Source organism: Atractosteus spatula, chromosome 1, assembly GCF_055471065.1.
Source record: "Atractosteus spatula isolate fAtrSpa1 chromosome 1, fAtrSpa1.hap1, whole genome shotgun sequence".
Classification (NCBI taxonomy): Eukaryota; Metazoa; Chordata; class Actinopteri; order Semionotiformes; family Lepisosteidae; genus Atractosteus; species Atractosteus spatula.
The window spans coordinates 58,532,211-58,546,361 of record NC_142706.1 but is presented as its reverse complement, the minus strand read 5'-3'; the positions used below and the strand labels follow the sequence as shown (position 1 = coordinate 58,546,361).

Below are 14,151 nucleotides of genomic sequence, written 5' to 3'. Positions count from 1 at the left end.
CCCTCCCAAGATAAATATTCTCTGTCTTTCAGGAGCGAGAACGTGCTGAGCACAGCTGGATGCAATTTGCAAATGGCTATAACAGAAAGCTGGCAGCCAGCAAGCCAAACTGCACTATAAATAATTCTTTAGCTGGACGAGTCAGAAGTTCTGGCTTCCCTGGAAACTGCAGGCCTGGACTGCTCAGCTGACCCTTCACCTTGTCGGGACGTCATTTACACGAAACGATCCAAAGAGCTCATGATGCAAGACGCAGTCCTTTGGACAACAAGAGTGAAAACATATTTCAGTGCCGTAGTCTGATCAGAAAGGTTGTGAGATCTGAAAAGAGCAGCACACAGAAGCAGCACACCTGGACTAGTACAAGAGTGTCAGCTGGCATATTGCTTAACGGGTCCCTCAATTGAATGACAAGCTGCTTAGTTGGACCTAATTATTGTTACCTCTTATAAAGGCACAGGTTTCAAGCCGGCTCCATGTTTTTCCATAAGTGAAACCCACTAAGATGTCATTAGCTGCAAGCGATTAGGAGAATGTAAGTTAAGGAATCGCTCGTTCAGAAGGCTTCTGGGTAGATGACCGCAGCAGCATGCTGCTCTGAGCCTGCTCATTGCCTTGTCATGGTATTGCTTCTGTATCTGCTGTTATTCCAGTGTCCTGCTGCTCAAATAGCTGTCTCTTTGCAACCATCCAGTACAGGGTCACAGGGGAGCTGGAGCCTATCCCAGCAAGCCACGGGAACAAAGCAGGGTACACCCTGGTCGGGACACCAGTCTTATCACACACCCACAAGGGCCAGTTTTCTCATACGCCAGTTAGCCCACCAGTTTGGTTTTGGAAACTCACACAAACATAGGGAGAACATACAAACTCCACACAGACAGCACCCCGGGAGTTGAACCCAGGGCCCCAGCGCTGTGGAGCAGCAATGCTAACCCCTGCGTCATCATGCCACCCCCTTTTTGCAACCAGTTTTACCTTAACACGGCTCTGCAACAGCCCTTAAAAACCCACCACTGCTGCTTCGCATTCCCTGGAGGGGTCAGTGCTCCTGGACTACAAGTCTGAGACCTGGTTCTGTTGGGGGGTGTAGGTGTGGAGTCGGTGAGCTCGATCTCCAGCAAGAGACCAGGTTCCCTCCTCTTCTTCGGTACAGTATGTTAGTGGCATACTAACTATCTGCTCAGTGGCTGTAGCTGTGAGGGCCAGCAGGGTGCTGTTTTGCCCCGGGCTGGAGCCTCTCTCCCTTGCCCTAGCGGCCGCCAGCTGTGCTCGGTGTCTCTGCCCCGAGAGGAAGCTGAGCCCACTGCGTGCCAGCCCCGCTGGGGACGGGAGGGGCAGAGCTGTCCAGGGGCTGTCACTGTCTCACTGCGGCTGCCTGGTCCACTGCTGCACTGTCCTCTGTTCTGTCTCTGTCCCTCACTTCCACTCCCTCTCTCACTCTCTCACTCACTCCCTCTCTAACTCTCTGTCCTTCGCTTCCACTCCCTCTCTCACACTCTCTCTCCCTCTCTCACTCTCTGTCCCTCCCTCTCTCACTCTCTCTCACCCTCTGTCCCTCACTTCCACTCCTCTCCGCACTCTCACCCTCTCTCCCTCCCCCTCAGGCTCAGTCTCAGTCTGTCTCTCTGTCTCTTCAGCTCAGTGCCAATGCCCTGATATTCCTGTGCACCAATATCATTGGGATCTGTACCCACTACCCTGCCGAGGTGTCGCAGCGCCAGGCCTTCCAGGAGACGCGGGGCTACATCCAGGCCCGGCTGCACCTGCAGAGGGAGAACCAGCAGCAGGTAACTGCCCTGGGGCTCCTCGGGGCCTTCCCCTGATTCCCCTCGGGGCTTAACTGGGCTACACTGGGGCTACACTGGGGCTGTAACTGGGCTATTCCCGGGTTACATCGGGGCTTAACTGGGCTATTCCTGGGCTACACTGGGGCTGTAACTGGGCTATTCCTGGGCTACACTGGGGCTGTAACTGGGCTATTCCTGGGTTACATCGGGGCTGTAACTGGGCTATTCCTGGGCTACACTGGGGCTGTAACTGGGCTATTCCTGGGTTACATCGGAGCTGTAACTGGGCTATTCCTGGGCTACACTGGGGCTGTAACTGGGCTATTCCTGGGCTACACTGGGGCTGTAACTGGGTTACATCAGGGCTATAACTGGGCTATTCCTGAGCTACATCAGGGCTTAACTGGGCTATTCCTGGGCTACATCTGGGCTACACTTGAGCTTCACCAGCGCACCAGACTGCTACCTGTAAATGTATAAGCATGTACATATTTCTGTCAGACAGTATATTTCTATGTATATGTGGAGTGGAAAGAGTGCACACATGCCCCGCAGAGCCAGAGAGGGAGCTGGGGCCTGTCCATATCTCGTTCCGGTGGGGAATGTCCCCTTTTGATGCGGGAGAGAGAGTGTTACTGACAGCAGCTCGCATCCCTCTCTCCCAGGAACGCCTGCTGCTCTCCGTGTTGCCAAGGCACGTTGCCATGGAGATGAAGGCTGACATCAATGCCAAGAAGGAAGACATGATGTTTCACAAAATTTACATCCAGAAGCACGACAACGTCAGGTAAACTGGAGTCCCCCCGGACAACCGTGTAGAGCCAGGGGTGGGGTTCCTTTGCCTTTTTTGGCAACACGCGAGAGGCACAACACCAAGCACCAAAGGGAGCAGGCCCAAACACGCCGGTGTGCAGTGGCCGCCCCACGCAGTGAAAAAAACCTGCTGGCGGCCTGAGTGCATTGCCATGGTAACGGCCCCGCTTGGCCCTCCTGTAACAGCCGTGCCTGTGGAGGGGCTCCCCTGTTCCCCGCCGCCTGCGGAATGACAGGGACGGGAAAGCCGGGTCTGATGACGTGCCTGGGAGCGGCAGCGAGAAATGGCCCCCAGGCCCACAGGAAGCCGAGTCACCCGCCTCGCGTGGCCATTGAGGCGACTCGCTCGCACGCCACAGGAGGCCAGCAGCGTTTCTCTGTGCTTAAAGCAGACCTCACACAGCAGGGCCCTGCTGGGAGCAGGCAGCTTCTTCTGGGTAATTCGTTTTTAATTTTAGAATCAGCAGTTTTTTTTGTTCCCATATATAAATATTTATCCCCCTATTTCAGAGCAGTCCGTCGATCATTATCCCGAGTGTTTCCCAGCCCATGGCCTGGATGTCCAGCGCGTGGGCGCCCCCTGCTGTCTGCTGTCTGACAGTGGCCAGAGGTGGTGTGTCTGTCGGAGCAGCAGCTCTTTCCTGCTTACTATAGGGGATAATCTTTGCATCTCTTTTCCTCTCCTCCCTCTCTTTTCTTTCATTTATCCTTCTGTCTCTCTCTTTCTCCATCTACTATCCATCCCTTTCTCTTCCTCTATCTTTCTCTCTTCTCTATCTCTCTCCTTTACCCCTCTTTTTACTCTATCACTATCTCCTCTGTGTCTTTCCTCTATCCCTCCCTGCTGTATCTATCCTCTCTCTCCTCTGTCTCTTTCTCTCTGCATCCCTCTCTCTCTGCTTTATTCCTTTCTCTCCTCAGTCCCTCTCTTCTCTGTCCCCCTCTCCTCTATCCTTCTCTTTCTCCTGTCTCTCTCTGCTCTATCGCTCTCTCCTCTATCGCTCTCTCCTCCATCTCTCTCTCTGCTCTATCCCTCTCTCTCCTCTCCTCTATCCCTCTCTCTCCTCTCTCCTCTATCCCTCTCTCTAGTCTGGGTGTGGACCAGGCTCAGGCAGCAGGGGCCCTGGGAGAAGGATGAGAGTGCAGATGGGCTAATTAACGTTTGAGAAGGAATAGATAATTAACCTGAGCTGAAGATGGCCCCTCAGGGGTGCAGCCGAGTTTCAATTACAGCACCACCTCCGAGGGGCTCCGTGTGCCCGTCCCTGCCCTCCGGAGAGCGTGGCACGACCCAGGGACACACAGCACACTGGTTTCCCTGCCTTCCTGCCTGGGGGTTCCTTTCTGATGGTCTGACTCCTCTAACTCCTTGAAGCTTTTTTCCAGCTGATTCAACTTCATTCAAACCCCCTTAGTCTGTCTGGTAGAAAACTAGGCAATTCACTCGCTAACCTGCCTCGGCTGGTTTGTGTTTAGAGCTCAGGTCACAGGTCACTGACCGCTGGGCCCCTGAATCGCCCACTTCATGCAGGCTTTTCTTCCTGTCCGGGACCAGCGCGCCTGCGAAGCGCCTGGCGGTGCTCGATGGTTTGATGAGATATCCCTGGTATCTGTTTTCCGGCCAGCATCCTGTTTGCGGACATCGAGGGCTTCACCAGCCTGGCCTCCCAGTGCACGGCGCAGGAGCTGGTCATGACGCTGAACGAGCTGTTCGCCCGCTTCGACAAGCTGGCCTCGGTGAGTGCCCGCCCCTCGTTCGGCCGCTCCTGCTCCGAGATCTCCCTGGTTCGTGCGGCTGGCTGGTCGGCCCACTGAGAAAATACACCCGGTGTCACAAACAGTTCTTTCAGGGCCCTGTGCAGACAACACGATCTGGAGGGAAGTGAGGAAAACCCGGGGAAAGAGGCATGCTAGGGGCTGGAAGGGAAACAGGGGGCGTGTCCACGGTGCGCTGGTGTTCGGGGAGGTGTGGCCGAGGCAAACGGTCCAAGGGGGTCCGATGCAAATCCATAGTGAAGCAAAAGTCCAAAGCCGGGTAGTCCATCCTGACAGACACACAGAACGGGACCAGACGCTCCCTGATCCCAGACCCAGATGGTCAGGACGCCATAGTGAAGCCTGTGCCGTCGGGCCGCTCCTGGACTCGCAGGTAGGCAGGCTTCCAGGCGTCCATGTTCCAAAGCTGAGCCCCGATAGACAGGAACGTCTGGTTTATATAACACAGGGGGCTGGAACCGGAGGCAGGTGCTGGAGATGAGTACGAACAAGGCAGGGCTGGAGTGTCCTTAAGAGGAGGGGTTTACGATCGTGACAGTTGGAGTGTAAAAATCTCACGGCTCCTGCAGGCATTCCGCCCTGCTCTTTCAGGAGGAAGTGGGTTTGAAAGCTCTGTGACGCACAGGCCTGTCGCTGTGTCGGCATGAGGCTAGCACAACGACAGCACTGCTCCTGGGCTGCGGGTGTTTTCGACTGAGATGACATGGTGCACATGGGAGCCGATCCCGACTCCCGTGCAGTGCGTATTTAGGACCCTGTGCAGACGGTATGATCTGGAAGAGACTGGAGGAGGGCTACGGGGAAGACACGGAGAGGAGTGGATGGGAGGACAGGCAGGGGGCGGTGCCGGCGGCGGTCCGGGTGCGAGGGGGCGCGCAGGCGAACAAGTCCAGTGGGAGTCCAAGAGGGAAAAAACAGGGCGCAGTCCGAAGTCCAGGGAGCCGGGAGATCAGTCCAAGATGAAGACGGGGAAAAGGGATGCAGGAACATGGGAAATGAAACCGTGACGGAGCAAGGCACTCCGAGCCCCGGCCTCAGATGGTCAGGACGCCTGGGGATAAGGCCGTGCCCTCGGGCTGCTCCTGAGCCTTCAGCGTCCGCCTGCCAGTACTGAGCCCAGAGCTTAGGAGGCACGTAACTTCTATAGTGACGCGTTGAACAGGTAGTAATGAAACTAGTAATAAAAGGTCGGAGCGCCCTCTAGAGGAGGGATGACGACCGTGACACACGGGGCCAGTTATTAATCATCTTCTATCCATGAGTTCAAGAATGGACATATTCCTTGTCCCGTCTGGTTTTAATCACTTGTAGATTCATCCCATAGAGTTATTGCAAATTCAGTATTGACGGGGGCCGCTGCTGAACAAATTATTATAATTTGGCTTCGAAACTTTGAAAAAAGTTGCTTTGAAAAAAGAACTGTGCCAAAATAGACTTTCTTATTAGAACATATTCATATGATATTTTCTGCTCAAGATAATTTAGTATCTTCCCTTTATTGCCCAGTTATTTATTGTATTTGATATTTGACTTCTCTGGGGATCAATACACTGATATTGATATAGACTTGTGCTTTTTGATACAATCTTCTTAGATGTGTGAAATGAAAAGGTTCCTGTGCACTTGTTTCTTGCTTGGCATGCTAAATAAGAAGTCGCCACCTTATATTAGCCCATCCAATTAGAACAGTCTTAATTGCAAATTAAATAGGGGTAAAACTTAATATGACAAGACGAAACAGAAATAAACTCGAGAAATCCTCTTAAACTTCATGGATTTTAAAAATGAATAAAACTAAAACCTTAATTTAATTATAATTTCTCATTTTATACTTATAAAACTTAGTTATACAAATAAATCAAATTGCCACAAATAAAATGTGACTAAAACTAATTCTGCTTTAGTTGACTAAAAGTAAGACTGATTATGGCCAGAATTTAGTCAACTGATTGAAAAGTGGGTGACTAGAAGGTGACTGATAGATGTTTTAGTCAACTGTGACTGAACACTGCTCCCTGGTCACTCCTCGCACCCCCTCCCGTCGCCCTCTGAGCCGGGTTGTGTTCACACAGCGTGAAAGTGCTGAACCCGGAGAGCCGTGCAAGGAGAAAGAGCAGGAGTGTCTTCTCCTGGGGAGGGAGGAGGAGAGCGGCAGCGAGGGAGACGGATGAAGAGCAGTGGACAGGGAGGGAGAGGAACTTCCTCTCTGCATTTCACGCTCTCTCGGCCTGCCTCTCTCACTCTCGCTCCTCCGCGCTGCCTGCTGCTCTCCTGTCCGTCTTCCTCGGCGCCTGCCTCTCTCCTCTCTCCACGTGTCCCTCTGCGATGGGCCTGCTCCCATACACGGCAGGTTTGAAGTGAATGTCATTCTCACCTTCTTGGGGGCGGTTTGTTGGCTGCAGTAGCTACTGCACCTCACTTGGGCTTAACAGTCAAAACCACATTCCGAGGCAGGGCCGGATTTCAAGTCTGGGGAGCGATTACCGGAGTGGCCACCGGCTTGTTTCTCACAGTGCCCTCTAGTGGACTGGAGGGGAGTTGGCCTGCCTGTCCGTTTATGAACACCGGTGTTTTAAAATAATAACCCCTGTGTCTCACTCAGGGATTAACATATTATTCAGGGACATGGGAAACGTGATTGACTTCGGCAGTGGGTGTTTGTGTTTTTATTGAGGTTGTGGGTGTTTAAAAGGGGAGGAGCCTCTGTAATAAAAGGCAGAGGTCAAGCTCTGGGAGTCGGTCTTCAGTGGGGAGCTGAAAGAGGAAGGTGGCTCTGTTGAGGGGCATCTGGCTGCTCTGCTATTTAAATAAACTGCGGCCTGTTGGACTTTCTGATGGTGGACGGCTTCATTTTTGGAAGCTGCTTGGTCGTGGTCTCAACAGTCTGTACTGTGGGAGGGTTGCATGGTCACACCCTCCCCCCCTCCCTCTCTCCCCCTCTCCCCCTCTCCAGGAGAATCACTGCCTGCGGATCAAGATCCTCGGAGACTGCTATTACTGTGTGTCCGGGCTTCCCGAGCCGCGCGCGGACCACGCCCACTGCTGCGTGGAGATGGGCGTGGACATGATCGAGGCGATCTCGTGAGTCCCCTGTGCGCGGGTTCAAGAGGCGCCAGCTCGTTCCCTCAGTGACATCTGTAATGATGCCGCTGTGACCAAATGAGCCGCCTCTCTATTTGTGTGGTCTCGTCATCGTGAAGCCCACTCTGCAGAAGGAAGGGCCCCATGTATACGATACAGTATAATAATACACTAGAGTTTATTACCATATACTTGTACATTGGAATTCTTAATCGCGCTGATCTCTCGGGACGTACACAGTACAACAGGCAACACCGCACAGTGTAGACAGCAGGAACAAAAAACCCATGGTAGACCATGCAAAATGTGCGTAGTGCACATGTGTGCTTCTGCTGAGGATGCGCACTGCATGTGGGCTTAGTTCAGGTGACGATGAAGATGATGAAGAAGTGACATGGTTGTGCCCGTCCCAGGCTGGTGCGCGAGGTCACGGGGGTCAACGTGAACATGCGCGTGGGGATCCACAGCGGCCGCGTGCACTGCGGGGTGCTGGGATTGCGCAAGTGGCAGTTCGACGTGTGGTCCAACGACGTGACGCTGGCCAATCAGATGGAGGCAGGAGGGAAAGCTGGGTAAGTGGGAGGAGACAGGTGAGCGGGTGAGGGGGAGGGGAGGGGGTGGGTGAGGGGGAGGAGAGAGGGGGGCGGGTGAGGGCGAGGAGAGAGGGGGCGGGTGAGGGCGAGGAGAGGGGGGCAGGAAAGGGGGAGACACACAGACAGGTGGATGCTCAGGCTGTCTGCCCTCTTGTCCATCTGACCGCCTCCTCTGTCCATGTGCCCAGGCGGATCCACATCACCAGGGCCACCCTGCAGTACCTGAACGGGGACTATGAGGTAGAGCCTGGCTTTGGGGGCGAGAGGAACGCCTACCTGAAGGAGAACAGCATCGAGACCTTCCTCGTCCTGGGCTGCAGCCAGAAACGGGTCCGTGTCCCTTCCCACCCTCCCACTCTTTCCTCTCTTGTCTTGGCATGTCCTTGTCCCGGGACGAGTTATGCCATCAGCTCTGCTGGGGCTGGGGTCTGGAAGAAGGGGCTTTGGAGATACCTGAGGTCATGTCAGCTGGAGGACTGTGTGCTTCAGTAGTCAGTGTGCAATTCCTAAATACCCCTGTGCCCCAGGCTGTGGAGGATTACTCTCTTCCTGACGGCGAGCAGGGGACGAGAGTGCCCGCGGGACGTCCCGGCAGAGCGTGGGGGGTGGGCTGGGTCTAGGGTCTGTGCGCTGTGTCCGTCCCCGTCAGTGATGGTGTGTCCTGCTGTGTGTGGCCTGGCAGAGCGCGGGGGACGGGCGGGGTCTAGGGTCTGTGCGCTGTGTCCGTCCCCGTCAGTGATGGTGTGTCCTGCTGTGTGTGGCCTGGCAGAGCGCGGGGGACAGGAGCGCAGGGGACGGGCGGGGTCTAGGGTCTGTGCGCTGTGTCCGTCCCCGTCAGTGATGGTGTGTCCTGCTGTGTGTGGCCTGGCAGAGCGCGGGGGACAGGAGCGCGGGGGACGGGCGGGGTCTAGGGTCTGTGCGTTGTGTCCGTCCCCGTCAGTGATGGTGTGTCCTGCTGTGTGTGGCCTGGCAGAGCGCGGGGGACAGGAGCGCGGGGGACGGGCGGGGTCTAGGGTCTGTGCGCTGTGTCCGTCCCCGTCAGTGATGGTGTGTCCTGCTGTGTGTGGCCTGGCAGAGCGCGGGGGACAGGAGCGTGGGGGACGGGCGGGGTCTAGGGTCTGTGCGTTGTGTCCGTCCCCGTCAGTGATGGTGTGTCCTGCTGTGTGTGGCCTGGCAGAGCGCGGGGGACAGGAGCGCGGAGGACGGGCGGGGTCTAGGGTCTGTGCGCTGTGTCCGTCCCCGTCAGTGATGGTGTGTCCTGCTGTGTGTGGCCTGGCAGAGCGCGGGGGACGGGCGGGGTCTAGGGTCTGTGCGCTGTGTCCGTCCCCGTCAGTGATGGTGTGTCCTGCTGTGTGTGGCCTGGCAGAGCGCGGGGGACAGGAGCGCAGGGGACGGGCGGGGTCTAGGGTCTGTGCGCTGTGTCCGTCCCCGTCAGTGATGGTGTGTCCTGCTGTGTGTGGCCTGGCAGAGCGCGGGGGACAGGAGCGCGGGGGACGGGCGGGGTCTAGGGTCTGTGCGTTGTGTCCGTCCCCGTCAGTGATGGTGTGTCCTGCTGTGTGTGGCCTGGCAGAGCGCGGGGGACAGGAGCGCGGGGGACGGGCGGGGTCTAGGGTCTGTGCGCTGTGTCCGTCCCCGTCAGTGATGGTGTGTCCTGCTGTGTGTGGCCTGGCAGAGCGCGGGGGACAGGAGCGCGGGGGACGGGCGGGGTCTAGGGTCTGTGCGTTGTGTCCGTCCCCGTCAGTGATGGTGTGTCCTGCTGTGTGTGGCCTGGCAGAGCGCGGGGGACAGGAGCGCGGAGGACGGGCGGGGTCTAGGGTCTGTGCGCTGTGTCCGTCCCCGTCAGTGATGGTGTGTCCTGCTGTGTGTGGCCTGGCAGAGCGCGGGGGACGGGCGGGGTCTAGGGTCTGTGCGCTGTGTCCGTCCCCGTCAGTGATGGTGTGTCCTGCTGTGTGTGGCGTGCAGAAGGACGAGAAGGCGGTGATGGCCAAGATGCAGCGTGCCCGTGCCAGCTCCAGCGAAGGGCTGGTGCCACGCTGGGTGCCCGAGCGCTCCTTCTCCCGCACCAAGGACTCCAAGGTCTTCAGGCAGATGGTGAGTGCAGCTCCGGACCCATCACACCCCTCTCTTTTCCTGCTTTCCTGCTCTTTATTTTCTCTTTCCCCCTACCTCCTCTCTCTCTCTGTCTTTTCACCTCCTGTCTCTGTCACTTCTCCCTGTGTCTCTCTCTCTGTCTCTTCTTCCTGTGTCTCTCTCTCTTCTCCCTGTGTCTCTGTCTCTTCTTCCTTCGTCTCTCTCTGTGTCCCTTCTCCCTGTGTCTCTCTCTCTTTCCCTCTTGTCTCTCTCTATCTCTTCTTCCTGTGTCTCTCTCTTCCCTTCCTGTCTCTTCTCCCTGTGTCTCTCTCTCTCTTTCCCTCCTGTCACTCTCTGTCTCTTCTCCCTGTGTCTCTCTCTCTCTTTCCCTCCTGTCTCTCTCTGTCTCTTCCCCCTGTGTCTCTCTCTCTCTTTCCCTCCTGTCTCTCTCTGTCTCTTCCCCCTGTGTCTCTCTCTCTTTCCCTCCTGTCACTCTCTGTCTCTTCTCCCTGTGTCTCTCTCTCTTTCCCTCCTGTCTCTCTCTGTCTCTTCCCCTTGTGTCTCTCTCTCTCTTTCCCTCCTGTCACTCTCTGTCTCTTCCCCCTGTGTCTCTCTCTCTTTCCCTCCTGTCTCTCTCTGTCTCTTCCCCCTGTGTCTCTCTCTCTCTTTCCCTCCTGTCTCTCTCTGTCTCTGCTCCCTGTGTCTCTCTCTCTTTCCCTCCTGTCACTCTCTGTCTCTTCCCCCTGTGTCTCTCTCTCTCTTTCCCTCCTGTCTCTCTCTGTCTCTGCTCCCTGTGTCTCTCTCTCTTTCCCTCCTGTCACTCTCTGTCTCTTCCCCCTGTGTCTCTCTCTCTCTTTCCCTCCTGTCACTCTCTGTCTCTTCCCCCTGTGTCTCTCTCCCTATGTCTCTCCCTCCAGAGCCAGAGGAGGTGAGTGTGGAGAGTCGAGTGATTCTGTTTTAATTAAAGCCTCAGAGCTGTCTCTCTGTCTCTGGGATCAAGCGCAGGCCTCTCCTGGGGTTACTGCGTTACCCGGTACGCCGTGTGTGTGAATTGTCAGTATGGTTCTAATGAATAATACTGCACGCTTGTTTCTCGGCACTAATCTCTTTCCCTGTCTCTCTCCCTTTCTTTCTGATCTTGAATCAGGGCATTGATGAAACGTCAAGCAAGGACAAGTAAGTTTTCTCTTTCAGACAGGAGTGAGAGGGAAGGGAGGGGAGAGGACATCAGCTGATCAGAAATCTGGTGCCTCTGCTGCTGTCTGGGGAGGGGGGTATCATTGAGCTTCATGCAGCGTGAGGGAGAGGGTGTTGCACTCCGGAGAGGGTGGGCAGGGATAGCCATGGGCTCTTTGGGGAGAGAGGATGAGGACAGCTGGGGTTTGAAGGCCAGATTGTTCTGTCAGCGCGGTACGGTGCACTATCCTGGCAGGTGTCAGGCAGGGCACACCCTGTACGGGACACCAGTCCATCGCAGGACACACACAGAAACAGATACAGACGCACATACACATTCACACCAGGGCCAGTTTTCCCAGAAGCCAGTTAACCCACCAGTATGTCTGTGGGCTGTGGAAGGAAACCAGAGCACCTGGAGGAAACCCACAGGAACATGGAAAGAACATGCAAACTCCACACAGACTGCATCCCAGGAATTGAACCCAGGGCCCCAGCATTGCGAGGCAGCAATGCCAACCACTGCGCCACCTGCCCTGCTACCCATATATTAGAGGAAATAAGTTGTATATAAGCAGATCCTGCACATCCAGTCTACCTCAGAGCTACAGTATACGTAAAAGTGAGCAATCCCACAATCCCCTTGCATGGCACGGTTTCCACTGTGCTCTGGGGTTCCCCTGACCTGCTGTGGCGTCACCCCCCCCAGCCGCTGCACCCAGGAGGCCATGAACCCCGAGGACGAGGTGGACGAGTTTTTGGGGCGCGCCATCGACGCGCGGAGCATCGACCAGCTGCGCAAGGACCACGTCAGGAAGTTCCTGCTCGTCTTCCAGACCTCCGACCTGGAGAAGAAGGTAAGGGGGGGGCAGTGAGACTCCAGGTTCGACTGTGGGGCAGCGGGCCAGTCGGTTGCTGTGTGGAATTCCTGCAGCAGTGGTGCGAGACGATTCTGTAGGGGCTGCTGTCTGTTATGTAATGTTAGATCTGTTTTACAAAAGGTAACGTCATTTTGTAAGCCTCTGTGTGTGTAGAAATCCAGCGACTTGGGTGTGAAACAGATTTCCTGGAAGACTGGAGCATCCCTCACTAACGCCACAGTGTGCAGTCCGCAGTCTGCACGGGGGCGCAGAGAGCCATCCTGGGCTTATAGGGCTTAAAGGGAAGGCAGACTGGGCAGGACTGGGGAGCCGGATCTCGGCCTGCTGTGTTAATGGGGAGACAAGACTCACCGCCTGTCTCTCTGCCTGCAGTATTCCAAGAAGGTGGACGACCGATTCGGGGGCTACGTGGCCTGCACCCTCCTCGTCTTCTGTTTCATATCCTTCGTCCAGATCGTCATCTTTCCTCAGTGAGTCCCTGTGAGACACCAGAGCCCGGGCTCTGCAGGAAGTTTGTTCGAAGGCGCTGCCGTGTCTCAGACGGCCCGTGCGCCCGTGTCCTGTGAAACCTGTGCTGCGCTGAGGGAGCTGGTTGCAGGGTTGCGGGAGGCGCTAGCCGACTGTGACTGGTAGTGCTGGCGCACAGTGGGCTCAGCGCCAGCAGGTTTGCAGAGACGTGCCTCACTGCGGCAGCCAGCACTCGCCCTCCCGCTAGGGGGTGCGGTAGAGCAGACAATGCCAGTTCCACGGTTTCCACGCCGGGGCGGGTCTGAGGTGATTGCAGCCTGCCTCGGAGCAGATCTGTCTGGTGGCTGAACTGGGGTCACCCCGGCAGACGGCAGTACCTTGGGATGAGGGGGGTGGGGAGGCCCTGCTGCTGTCCTTCACACGGTTCCTCTCTCTCCTGCAGTACACCCCTCATGTTGGGCATCTACATCAGCATCTTCATCATCCTCGCCAACATCCTCTTCATCTGTGCCATCTACTCCTGCATTAAGGTGAGTGCTGGCTCGTCCCCTCCCTCCAGGTATTGCTCCTTCTCTTTCTGCACCCCCTCAGTGCAGTGTTAATGTACTGGAGTGTCCAGTCAGTCAGTGTGTGTATTGACCCCTCTCTCTCAGTGCAGTGTTAATGTACTGTAGTGTCCAGTCAGTGTGTCTGTGTTAACCCCTCTCTCTCAGTGCAGTGTTAATGTACTGGAGTGTCCAGTCAGTGTGTCTGTATTAACCCCTCTCTCTCAGTGCAGTGTTAATGTACTGTAGTGTCCAGTCAGTGTGTCTGTGTTAACCCCTCTCTCTCAGTGCAGTGTTAATGTACTGTAGTGTCCAGTCAGTGTGTCTGTGTTAACCCCTCTCTCTCAGTGCAGTGTTAATGTACTGTAGTGTCCAGTCAGTCAGTGTGTCTGTGTTAACCCCTCTCTCTCAGTGCAGTGTTAATGTACTGGAGTGTCCAGTCAGTGTGTCTGTGTTAACCCCTCTCTCTCAGTGAAGTGTTAATGTACTGTAGTGTCCAGTCAGTCAGTGTGTGTATTAACCCCTCTCTCTCAGTGCAGTGTTAATGTACTGGAGTGTCCAGTCAGTCAGTGTGTGTATTAACCCCTCTCTCTCAGTGCAGTGTTAATGTACTGTAGTGTCCAGTCAGTCAGTGTGTGTATTAACCCCTCTCTCTCAGTGCAGTGTTAATGTACTGTAGTGTCCAGTCAGTCAGTGTGTCTGTGTTAACCCCTCTCTCTCGGTGCAGTGTTAATGTACTGGAGTGTCCAGTCAGTGTGTCTGTGTTAACCCCTCTCTCTCAGTGCAGTGTTAATGTACTGGAGTGTCCAGTCAGTGTGTCTGTGTTAACCCCTCTCTCTCAGTGCAGTGTTAATGTACTGGAGTGTCCAGTCAGTGTGTCTGTGTTAACCCCTCTCTCTCAGTGCAGTGTTAATGTACTGGAGTGTCCAGTCAGTGTGTCTGTGTTAACCCCTCTCTC

General features: G+C 55.6%; 1 protein-coding gene across 2 annotated transcripts in view; it reads left to right on the top strand.

Annotated features, from left to right (window-relative positions):
* adcy6a (adenylate cyclase 6a) overlaps positions 1-14,151 on the top strand; it is a 63,675-nt gene that overhangs the window by 36,989 nt on the left and 12,535 nt on the right. For both annotated transcript variants that reach the window (XM_088912684.1, XM_088912674.1), the window contains exons 4-14: positions 1,641-1,790; positions 2,456-2,577; positions 4,229-4,340; positions 7,333-7,460; positions 7,874-8,032; positions 8,242-8,383; positions 10,016-10,144; positions 11,271-11,299; positions 12,009-12,156; positions 12,553-12,650; positions 13,091-13,178. In XM_088912684.1, the coding sequence (XP_088768810.1) occupies positions 1,641-1,790; positions 2,456-2,577; positions 4,229-4,340; positions 7,333-7,460; positions 7,874-8,032; positions 8,242-8,383; positions 10,016-10,144; positions 11,271-11,299; positions 12,009-12,156; positions 12,553-12,650; positions 13,091-13,178 (1,305 nt within the window). The remainder of the gene's footprint in view (positions 1-1,640; positions 1,791-2,455; positions 2,578-4,228; positions 4,341-7,332; positions 7,461-7,873; positions 8,033-8,241; positions 8,384-10,015; positions 10,145-11,270; positions 11,300-12,008; positions 12,157-12,552; positions 12,651-13,090; positions 13,179-14,151) is intronic.